This window comes from Balaenoptera musculus, chromosome 6, assembly GCF_009873245.2.
Source record: "Balaenoptera musculus isolate JJ_BM4_2016_0621 chromosome 6, mBalMus1.pri.v3, whole genome shotgun sequence".
Lineage (NCBI taxonomy): Eukaryota > Metazoa > Chordata > Mammalia > Artiodactyla > Balaenopteridae > Balaenoptera > Balaenoptera musculus.
This window is the reverse complement of record NC_045790.1, coordinates 95,455,365-95,467,468: the sequence shown is the minus strand read 5'-3', so window position 1 is coordinate 95,467,468 and position 12,104 is coordinate 95,455,365. Positions and strand designations below refer to the sequence as shown.

General features: G+C 47.0%; 1 protein-coding gene and 1 long non-coding RNA gene across 3 annotated transcripts in view; one reads left to right on the top strand and one right to left on the bottom strand.

Annotated features, from left to right (window-relative positions):
• The first annotated feature begins 6 nt into the window (after nt 1-6).
• Nucleotides 7-1,520, top strand: LOC118897203. The gene is made up of 2 exons (XR_005020366.1): nt 7-143; nt 304-1,520. It is a non-coding gene; the product is annotated as an uncharacterized LOC118897203 (long non-coding RNA).
• A 3,994-nt stretch (nt 1,521-5,514) lies between these two features.
• The window catches only part of SNX30 (sorting nexin family member 30), a 104,016-nt gene continuing 97,426 nt past the window's right edge, over nt 5,515-12,104 (bottom strand). The window contains exons 8-9 of one of the 2 annotated variants that reach the window (XM_036856178.1): nt 10,249-10,401; nt 5,515-6,359 (exon numbers count right to left, since the gene is read on the bottom strand). In XM_036856178.1, the coding sequence (XP_036712073.1) occupies nt 6,300-6,359; nt 10,249-10,401 (213 nt within the window). In that variant the 3' untranslated portion in view covers nt 5,515-6,299. The remainder of the gene's footprint in view (nt 6,360-10,248; nt 10,402-12,104) is intronic. The other variant, XM_036856179.1, reaches the window with a different exon arrangement.

Sequence of the window (12,104 nt, the reverse complement as noted above, 5' to 3'; positions counted from 1 at the left end):
ATTATAGGCTTTTTTCCTGTCGCTATGCATATCCTGATTCTTGAAGGCAAATGGATAACTCTTCAGAGAAAATAAGAAAACAGAACAAGAGGCACGCATGTTTTCCTGTCCTATAAAGCCGTACAAACGGAACGTGACTCAAGGTAAAGAAAGCGTCTTTTATAGGTTTATTGGTCCATTACTTTAAGTTAATTGAGGTAAAGGAACCTGTTTTAAATTTACAAGCTAATAGTTTATCAAGCAATACAAATTCTTTTGTTTACCTTGAAATGTAATACTAATCCCATAGTCCACAATGGACAGAATTTTTTATACGCAGATATATGAAAAAAAGTGGACAAAAACCTCATGCCAGCATCAAAAATGCAACAAGAACTTTTTTCTCTTTATAATCTCTGGGTTCCATAACAAAGGAAAAAAAAAAGGTGACGTTCTTTTTAAAGTTTGGTAGCTTCATGAAACAAAGACTTTGATCTGTAAATAAGTTGCCTTCTCATCTACAACACACATTCTCAAGCACATTTTTTTTTTTTTTCCCCCACAGCTTTTGATTTGGCTTAACAGCAGCATGGAGAGAAGAGAACACATTTACACGGAGGACTTGATCAATACCTCAGGGTTTTTCTTTTAAAATTTTAAATGTAAAGAATGATTTCTAAAATAATAAACAGTCCCTAATTTGGACATGACCTAAGCAAAAGGGTTTTTTTGCTTGTTTGTTTGTTTTTCCAACAGTTAAAATACAAGTTAGAAAGTTTGCTGGCAGTTTATTTCACGGGAATGTATCAGATGTACATCATGTCTGAACGCATTCCCGACACACAGACGTCAAGGGAACAGGTACAAGGGTACAACGGACAGGGTGCTATAGGACAGGACCAAAACCTCAGGGGTGCCCAGGAGAACGGTGCTGACTGCTAAGAACTGCTGGTTTGTTATTCGATGGGGGCCCAGCTGACACGGGCCTTGTTTTATCCCACTGAGTCACATTTTTGTTTGCAATGTACTTTCCCCTCCCCACTTCCCCACTGGGGAAAAAGCAATCCCCCTTCCCTCCTTCGAGTATCATCTGTGACTGGAGGGATGGTCTGAGACTGTGAGCCAGCCTGTCACACAGGGGAGCTGGCAGGTGTTACCTGCTCACACCTGGCCTACAGGCCGCCCAGAATCACCTGGTGAGAGGGCAGCGCCGCCCAGAGAGGCGCACGTGCTGTACCCAATCACTGGTTTTAATAGTAAAAGCTCTATGACAAAGGACTAAATTACGTGAGTCAACAGCACGTTTCGTGTTTTTGGCATTTCAACCTGCGGAGAACTTCTATGTAAAATATGCTGCTCTGAGGCCCCCACGGTATCTTTTAAGAAGCTGTTCTACAGAATCAGGGTAAACATTTAATATTGTCATAATCTATAGAGTTCTCTGTATCTAAGTGATTTGTCGATGCTGATACCGTAATATCAAAAATGTGCCAAAAGGCACTAAATTAATCTTTCACACTTTAAAACAACAACAACAACAAAAAAAGGTTTTGTGGTCCCTGTGTTTCCTTACATTATCAAAAATATCATTTGGCAATAGCAATACTTCGCTTTCTCCTCCCAAAAGGCAGCCCTAATTATGAACCTCAATTTCTTGCTTGTTTCTTTAAGAGGAACAAAGACTGGCTATGTTAGGCCTCAAGTATTTAAACTGAACAACTGATTACAACTCTAAAAACCCTTTCTATCCAGAATCTAAAAAACAGTAGTTGAAGAATAAGGCATATTAGCAGGTGTTGACAACTTCTCAAAAAGTAGAGTTAGGCTTTTAACAGTCTGTGGCATTTCTAAAAGTATGGATTTGTTGACTTTCAAGTGCTAAATACACAAAATGTTTATGAATGAGACAAATATTTTACTGGTTTGTTAATGTTATTTCTTCAAAGCACTTATTTACAGACTATCTATAGTAGTAAAAACTACCTCGATAACATATTTCTTTTGCCACACAGAAGGGGTCAGACAGTCACACCCAGAGAGCATTTCAAAGACATATGATTAAGAAAAAACAGTCACACCCTCTGTAACTGCTCCCCACCCCAAACCTTTTCTAATGTAGACAGCCCTGCGCATGCTCTGATCTGTGCAACTATGGAGAGACCAGATATCCTTAATACAGAAAGCAAACCACCTATTGGGTGGGTTGATGAAAAATCAGGTTCCTGGTTTATTCACTGAATTAACAAACCACAAAGAGGTGAACAACTCCCAACACACCCAGCTCAATCTGTAGGTCTGGCCCGGGGGATGGCAGGTAAATTTGAGGGAAATGTCGTCTGAATAGAGAAAACACAGTAAGTGAGAGGGCATGTTCAACCTGGTGGCACACTGAGGATTTTTGAAAGTGAGAAGGTACACCCAAATTCCCAAAATAATTTTGCAGATAGGGAAGGCCAAAGCAGTGTTACCCCAGCCTTAGGATGAGATTACCCAGTTTCCACAGACCTTGAAAGTAGGTGTCTGGGAAGGTGGGGACCAGGACTGGTGTGCTGTACGCTGACAACAGGCAGACCTGTGTTGGGTCTTGGGATGGGTTAAAACTGGGCTCTACTCTGGCTGCTCTAAAGGGCCGTTTCTGCTCAGAAGACAGGCTGCTCTGGCCCTGGCCCTCCCTCCACTCTCACCAGCTCAGGACACAGGGCAGAGAATGACTCTTGTGTGGCCCAATGAATGGCATCGAAACAGAGCCAGGTGCCCGTGATTTCAATGCTATCAACAGCAGGGCCAAGTCACACAACCTCTGGGTGCCTCTTGGGCTGATACGGTCCCCAGAGAAAGTCCATGTGCACACCGCCACACGGCACCGTGCCCTTCTCTAAACAGAGCAGCCCATCGTCCCGACACAAATGGCAGCCTCACAAGAAACGAGCAGCCGGTGTGCGTTTAATTCCCTCGTGTGGACAGCCACTGAGAAAACACATTCAAGTCAATAACACGAAGGACACACTCTGGGTGTGGCTGAAATTTGGCATGGAGACAGACTTAGGTTACATTCACCACCATCCCCAGAGTCGTGCTGGTTTTTGTCATTTCGGCTAAAGAAAGGTGTGTGGTGGGTTCAATGAGCAGCACGGTGAAATACGAGCCCGTCACGTCCATAATCGCACTTTTCTGAGGTCACCAGGAATCATCGTTAAGTCTTAAAAAATGATAAAATCCAACCCCAAACCTGGCTCAAGCAGGAGCAGTGGTTCCTTGCTTTGAGCAGAGTAGCCTAGAGTCTTCTTGGAGATCCAGCATGTGGTAAGGACGAGCGGTGTCCATATCTGCTGCAAATCGCAACTGCTCTCTTCAACCTCATCTGCATCTTTAAGATCTGCTCAGTTTCTAGGAATTCTCGCTTCTGCCCTAGCCTGGATTTCTAACCCAGGTGAACGGAACCTTTCACTTCCCCGGCCCAGGGACAGTTGACAGGGATGATTTTCCACTCCACTGCCACGTGCTCAAGTCTCAACCAGTCCACGTGTGTCTGCCTGAGGTTAAGACACATCCTCAAGCAAAAACCTCTTGGAAAATAAATACAAGAGAGGAGTCGGTGATCTCAGCACCCCGACTTTTGTGGAGCCAAGAAGGATGGGCTGACGAAGCCTCTACGAGGCAGTCTTTGGCACAGAAGTCTCTGGGTTACACTTCTCACAGGGAATCACCTTCGTGCTGATGGAGATGGAGAGGTGAATGCTTGGGGCTGCTGACCCTCGGGGGCCCGAGGGAGCCGCGGGGGTGGGAAGGGCTGGAGGGCCTCCTCCACTGCCTACTGTCCCTTGCCTTCTGGGCCAGCCTCCTCACCTCATCAGATGCCAGCCAGAAGTAAGGGACAAAGGTCCCTTTTCTGGAAAGACCATTTCTCCAAGGAAGGCTGCAAGACACCCTGGTCCTCCAAGCTCTGCTATCAATGGCACGCTGGAGGTCGGTTTGCCTTGTTCCAGCTCTCTGGAGTGTTAAAGCACAGGCACATGACAGGGCGACCAAACAGAGAAAGATAAAAGCCCAAGATGCCTGCATCCCTTCAGAACCAGTCTTCTGCCTCCAATAATGTAAGGGGATGACTGTGTACCCCACCCCCTTCCTATGTCCTAGCAAGGAACCTGATGGTTTTTTCTTTTTTTTTTTTTTGGTAGGGCTGCCTTCTCGCCCATCTAACCCTTCCACAGGAATGTGCCTGGGCTTTGGCAACTAGCAGCAGATTAGAGTCTAGTCTTCCTGTAACTCCTTCCACAGTTCTTTCCAAGCATTTGTCACACTGGACAACATTTATAAAGCATACGTTCCACCAGGAAAGACTTCACACGTTCCCAAAGATGAGCATTCGCCTCTGGGTCAGTCTAGTGTTTTCTGCCAAATACCCATAGAAGGCCATCAACCCACTATCACATACATGCCCCGAGTCTACCAGCAAGCTGTCAGGCTGGACCTGGACGTCAACACCCACACCAACAGGATGGTTTAGAGGTAGAATGAAACACTGACTCACCACTCGGGGTCTATGGACTGTTCTTACCCTTCTGCTTCAATGAATCGTCTCTAATTGTACCAAACAGAAAATTCACATCAAAGGATTTTAGAATGGCACAAATGGGGTCTAACAGCATGCACAAGTACCAACTGATATACAAATTATCACTTAAACCGCGACTTTTTCAAACACGATGAAGCAGAACCAAACTATCCTGGGCTGTCCAACGGCTGCCCCACCAGCATCACAGCCGTGGCTGCCCCAAGATCTGCAGCTAGAAGCGGAATGCAGTGACCTCAGCAGTCTGCACGTTGACCAGTATTTGCAGGTTCACTTGCAAATGCAGCAGTGTCTCAGCACAGCTGTTTCATTAAAAAAATAGTACTACCGCTTATTTGAGGCTCAGATTTGTAATTTTATAGAGACGAGCCACAGACGAGCGAACACAAACACGACACAGGTAGTTTTACTTCATGAGGGGAAAAAAACGAGCTGGAAGAGAGATCCTCTTTGTCTGTCTGTTTTGTGTTGACACACTTGAAAAGGAAACCTGTTAATAGTTTGAAATGAAGACTTTAGATGCAGCCGCCCCCAGGAACGTGGCTGCAAGCTGAGGAGGTTTCAGCTTAACTAGTAGCAAAGAGTTCGCTGTCACACTTGTCATCTCCGAGGCCCACCTGGATACAGACTCTTCTTCCTGACTAGGAAAGAGTAAGGTTAAAGCACTTCACGTAGAGCATTCAGACTGAGTTTACAAATCTTGACTGTATCATAAGAATATGCCAGCCTCTCCCCAAAAGGTTGCCCAAACATTCAATGGACACAGCAGGGGACATTAAACTAGGAGGTTTTGGTGAGGTAAAGGCAAATTGCACAAAGCAGACATGGGAGGTGGGGCTTGGTATATGCCCGCTGACCTCAACACCTCGGAGCTACTCTGACTTCAAGACAACAGATGACCCCTAACAGGCCTAACTCTCTACCCTGATGACATTTAACAAGCAAAAGAACATCGAAGAACGTCACAGAGAAAAATGCACCTTTTTTTCATTTTACACAAAACAGTTTCCAATCTACTACATTTTAGTGTCAGAAACAAGTTCGGGGAGCACTGCCCCCTCAGCTTCCCAAGGCATCGCATAAGGACAAGGATGCTGGCTTGCTTGCTCCAGCATGGATGCACCTAGACACTGATTAAACGGTCCTACGCGAACCGGAAACCATAACGCAGGTGTCACTCATGACAGGCAGGCAGCAGGCCACACTCAGAGCTACGCTGCACATTAAGGGCTTTCCACGGAGGCGCCGACACCTCCTTCTAGGCCAAGACGAGTCAAGGCCCATGGAGGTCAATTCCAGAGCCACTGTGCATCCACGGAAAGCAGGAGCTGCCTTCTGTTCATGCCTTCCTCACGGCCTTGCAAAGCAGGACCCGGGTTCTCTTCCATGGCAGGCAACTCTGCTGTCCCCAAAGAGGGGACTGTAACGAGGTGTCAGAATGTCAGCTGAGGGCTGTCTTGTCCCTCAGTTTCAAATCTTCGTAGTGTCCCACCGAACAGGTTCCTTCACACCACGGAGGTATGCTTCTTCTGCTGAGAGATGATGACAGCCTTACAGACGCCACCAAGGAATAAATACTCATTGAAAACAACTGTCGGACAAAGGTGGGGGGAAGGGAAAGAAATACACAAAAGAGAGATGTTTCTGTGGTTGTCTTCTTGGTGCCACCGCTCTAGCACTGCAGGGACATTCCAGTGTGGGCGCCATGCCCTGCATAGGTAGGAGAGTCTCTGTCCCAAGAAGGAGCTTACTTGGCCTCTTGCTTCTCCTGCAGTAGTGGGATAATCGACTCCCAAGCCATGAGGCACTGGAACGACAACACACACACAGAGCATCAGCGTGGAGTTTCAGATTTCAGGGTCAGCGTCTTCATTCTGCTTTGATCTATACCCTCACACTGTCAATCCTGCTGGGTCACCTTTGTCTGATGACACCTACATGTGTTATCCAGAGCTAGCAGAGAGAAGGGAGGCAACAGGTGTTTGACTACATCTCCCCCTGCCCCCATCTCTATGAAAGACTGCAGCGTCTCTATGAGGCCTAAATGCACTGTCCATAAAGCTCATATCAGTGAGTGGAAATGTTTTCACTGAAAGAAATACCCTCCATTTCAAAAGCAGACGAGAGGGCAGGCTGCAAACCCTTGGTGAGGCCCTAGGTTCTCAGCCAGGATGGAGACACTGCTCCAGGTGTGGGTGGTGCCTGCAGGAATATATAAATTATCTTGGAACGGGCCAGCCACCTGACTCAGAGCGGGCGGAAAACCCGCTCTTCTTCAGCCACCTCAGATCTGCTTGTATGGGCCACTCCTGGATCTCCCATAAAGGAAAATGGGGGGAGGGAACTCTACTTATTGAGTTTTATCATGTCCAGACACTGTTATGTATTTTACATTCATTGTCACTAGTCCTCGGAACAACTGTAGGAAGTAGAATTCTTATTATTTATTACACAAACACACATTTCACAGGTGGGGAAAATGAGACCCGGAGAAGTTAAAAAAAAACTTTCCCAAGACACACAGCTCATAAGTGGCAGAGCTCGTGATTCCAAAGTGGATGTTCTTTCCACTACACACATGCCTTTCATTGCAGACCCTTCAGAAGAGCCAAGAACTAGGAAGACGCTGGCCCTCTTCTCTGAGAGCATGCCGCTCAGCAGGAATGACCCTCCCTCTGAGCAGCCTCTTGCGTAAAGAGGAGAGAAGAACTACATAGGCCTTTCTTAGGAGCAGCCCAAGGGTGAAGCAAGGCTTTGTGTTAAGTCATCTGGGGAGGAGACCTGAGGACGGGGGAGGAGAGACGCATCCCTAGATCAAGCTGGGTGAAGGGAGTGGTGAAATGGCTCCTTGCTTCCTTCCTTGGTGACTCTGAGGTTGGAGAAGAAGCTGGACTCAGACCCTGCCCTACAGAAGGAAGCCCAGGGGAAAAAAAAAAAAAAAAGAAGGAAGCCCAGGGGGCCTCAAGGAGCTTGCTGTCAGCAAGAGACCCAGTGTGGGGTCCGTGGCATCCTGGGTCCTGCTCTCTCCCTTGGCCATCATCTCTGATATGGAAGGTTCTTCTATGTCAATGATGGGAACCAAGGCCACACCAGCTTGCTTTTTCTTTCTTTCTTTTCTTTTTAGCGTTTTTAAAATGTATTTTATTATACAACTATTACATGGAAACATTTTCATTGTAAAAAACTTCAAAAACTACAAGGGAAGCAAAAGGTCCCCTTGACCACAGACCCAACTAAATACCTGCTTTCTTCACAAAGTTAACTATTGGACAAACACTCAAGCTTTTTCCCACCCCAGGACCCTTAAATATGTTGCTCCCTTTGCCTGGAATACTTGTTCTTTGTCTCCGAGACTCAGGTTAAATGTTACTTCCTCAGATTGGCCTTTCCTGCCCACTCTACTTGCCCCCTTCAATCCTGATCTGAATGATGCCCCCTAGTCTCTCCTCCCAGTTTCCTGTTCTTTTCCTGTAGGGAATGTATCTCTCTGAAGAGGTGGGATTCTTGGATTAATGTCTATCCTCCACTAGACAGACGGCTCCTTAATGGCAGGAGTCCTGCCACTTTGTTTACCAATGTGTACCTAGTCCCTTGTACACAGACATTACACAAAAAGCATTTGTCAAATATAAGTAGGAGCCAAGACGAGGCCCCAAGACAGTGGCCCTGATTGCAGTATAGTGGCAAGACGTGGATAAAGGCCCTGGGTTTGAGTCCTAGGACCCGGGCCTTGGGAACACTGGAATTAATCACCAAGAGGAGGAATGAACGTCCAAACTGAGTCAGCACTGGTGCAGTGGGAAGCGGGGCTAGAGTGAGTGCATGAGGGAAGGAAGCACCATTCACTGAGTATCCACCATTTGCCAGGCACATTAGAGGTTCTCAGGCATCACTTCATTATTTCTTCACCATCATTCAGTGGATAAGGATCACTCCCATTTTGCAGATGAAGAAACAAAGGCACAGAGAGGCACCCCGTCTGAGAGCACAGTCAGTAGAGGAATGAGGCCTTGGCTGCACACGGAATGACGTTTCCACCTTTGGGCAGTCAGGACTGTCCCCAAAGATCCGTGGTCTCTGCCCCCCTCACTGACAGTGTGTGGGAATTCTCAGACCTGTGGACCCAGAGAGCCAAGTCCGATCCTAGTTCAGTCATTCACAAGGTGAGTGACCTTGGGCAGAGTTTTAAAACCTTGTTGAACTTCCATTTCTTCAGCTTTCAATTGAAAGCCCCTAAAACCCACTCCACAGTGTCATGGTGAGGGTTAAATTTAAATTTAATGAGATCACATATGCAAAGCATTCAGCCCAGTGCCAATGCAGACACACAGTGGGGGTCCCATGAGAAAGGTACTGAGGAAAGGCGTATGCCACCTTCCCCCTTCCCTATGAAACAGCCCTAAGATCTGGCAAGTAGGGCCATTCCATGACTCTCTTCCTTAAGCCTCCTCCCAGTCAAGATGCAGACACACTGCCTCTGCACAGCAGCCAGAACCAGCAAAGCTTTTGAAAAAGATGGATTCTTCTAGTTTGAGATGAGGACATGTTTCTAGAATCGTGATGGGAGTAGCTGAGTTAATGCTTGTTCAGCTGGATTTTAAGTCTACAGGTTACTTGTTGAATTACCATTGGGTCATTCTTCATCGATAACTTTAAGCTTTAAGGAATATTAGGATTCGTTAGCAGAAATGATCTAGGGTTGGATATGCTAGGAGCAAACTTTGATTGAGGATACTCAGCTGCAGCTTGATGACAGCTGTATGTGTGTGAGGGTGGCGGGCGGGATGCTTAACTTGAAGCCCACAGATCAAGGGGACTCAGCAAAAATACTGTTTTTAATAGTTTTCTTTTGTAATCCTACATCCCTTTGTTTTAGGTATTTAAAAACAGTATTTCAGGGGCTTCCCTGGTGGCGCAGTGGTTGAGAGTCTGCCTGCCAGTGCAGGGGACACGGGTTCGAGCCCTGGTCTGGGAAGATCCCACATGCCGCGGAGCGACTGGGCCCGTGAGCCACAATTACTGAGCCTGCGCGTCTGGAGCCTGTGCTCCGCAACAAGAGAGACCGCGATAGTGAGAGGCCCGCGCACCGCGATGAAGAGTGGCCCCCGCTCGCCATAACTAGAGAAAGCCCTCGCACAGAAACGAAGACCCAACACTGCCATAAATAAAATTAAATTAAAAACAGTATTTCAAAGTCTATTTTAAAAACAAACAAACAGTATTTTGATAAGGGGTCTCTAGGCTTCACCAGATGACCAAAGGGATCCATGGCACAATGAAGGGAAGAACCCCTGTGTGAAGAACCACAGAACAGCTTAAAGGAACCCCGAAGCCTCTATCAACTGGGGACATCCCTGCGCTGCAGGCCTGACTGACTGGGAAGCAGCCGCTGGAAGAACTAAAGGGCTTGGAGGATAAAACTACTGCTTCCATCAGCAGGGTGTGCAAGTGAAACCCCTGTGGGCACCCAGGGCCCCCCTGCCCCACCCCCACCCCCGGCCTCCAAACCCAGCACCACATCTAGCACAGCAGGGTGAGGACACACAGGGGTTGCTAAGACTAAACACATAAATTAAGGGAAGGAGATGGGCCCAGCAGGACCCTTCTGGACTTCTGGCAGGCCCTGACCAGAGGCTCTGGCTATTAAAAACGCTTCCTTAAGGAGAGGACTGTCATCGTGTCAGCCTGCTCATTACCTTCTCGTAATATTGGATGTTCTTGTCGGCCATTCCCATGAGCAGCTGCCGGAAGTCCTGCCTCTTGCTGTTCTGCCACCTCTCCATGTCGGCTTTCAGATCAGCATTGAAACACTCCATACGATCCTGACATTTCTCCACATCTGCTGGTACCTGGAAGGGGGATGCATACACGGGAGCTTTGTATGTGTAAGGGGTACCTCATGCCCCTGTCTCACGCATTTGTGAGAGGCCAGATTACTGCCTTAAAATGCCATGGACACACTCCCTACTCTGGAGGCATTTACTTGCAGGCACAGCCTTAGGTTTCCAGATGTAAGAAAGAATTCTGAAAAGTGCTATCCTGACCCAAATTTTTAAACTCATCCAAGCCAAACAGTGACTTGTGGGGGAAACACCTGCCTGTTTACAAACAGGAAGAAGAAACGCTGTGATTCAGAGTCATATGTCTTTGGCTCCTTTTAGGAGTTACTCATCCAAAAGTGAAAATGTGTGCAGATTTTGCAAGTGTACAGCAGTATTTGGTATTGCACTGCTATTCTCCTATGTCCCATATTGAAACTAGAAAAGAGGGTTCTCCGTATCACATGGACTGTTCCGTTAACCGTGACGTTTTGATGATGCCTATCTCCATTAACCAGAGAATTCATTGCAATAAGAAGACAACTGGCCCACTTTATAAATCAACTGGAGACTTGTCCACGCAACCCCCAGATAGCAGATAACCAAAAATAAAGAATTAAAATTGGGTAATTCTGGGGAAATGGGGGGAAAGTTGTTTATGCATGTCAAAAACCGTGAAATACAAAGAAGAAATATACAGCAGGCTATTTCTAGTTTTTCTTAAGGAAGTTTAGAAGACTTTCTCAAAATGGAACTAGGTCCCCTGAATTTCACAACTTTCACTTTGCTTTGGTGAGTTTCATCTGTCCTACACAGCTAGAAAGAAAATACCCAATATTATAAGAAGGTAATGGGAAATGATCACCCTGGTACCCAAAGCACAAAGCTGGCTTCTCTCCTAACTCAGGAGCTCCACTGGACTTTGATGGTGCCCGGGAGTGGGGGGTGGGGCGGTCAACATGCCCAAAGCTGGGTCACACATCCACCTGCCAAATGCTTTCCCAAAACAAGTGAGGCCTTGTACATTTTGTGTGCTGGGGCCTCTGATCCCAAATGTAACCATCAAGGTCAATCTCTACCAACCAGGGAAGTTTTATACCCAGACCTTATGGGCAGGAGCTGACCCAGAAACACCTCAGGCAAGGCCAAGCCTTGGGGAGCCAACCCCTTCAGGGCTTGCAAAGTGCTGAGGGCACTTAGCCGTCTGCCACACAGACCATTTGGCCATGGCTGCAGAACACAGGAGCAGGGAAAGTGGAGCCACCTAGGTGAGGGGATTCAAATGTGCCTGGCATGGGCTCTAAACTTGGGAGAGACAAGGATGAGTCAGAGAGGAAGATATACAGTCAGGCATCCTGGGCGACTTAAAAGCAAGGAACTTTTGGGAATTCCCTGGCGTCCAGTGGTTAGGACTTGGTGCTTTCACTGCCATGGGCCCAGATTCTATCCCTGGTTGGGGAACTAAGATTCCACAAGCCGCTCAGCATGGCCGGAAAAAAACAAAACAAAACCAAAAACCAAAAACAAGGAACCTTTTTTTGGGGGGTGGGGGAGGGGGAGCGTTCTCCAAAGCACTTAAACTTCTGGAAGAAATTTTAAAAAGGACTTGATTTTCCCTCCTGATCTAGGACTGAAGTCACTTTGCCTTTCCCTGCTGATTGACCTGTTACTGTTGGCCACCTTGGGGGAAACCGAAGTATAAACAAGAGTGCCCTGGCTTTGCCTCTCCAGAG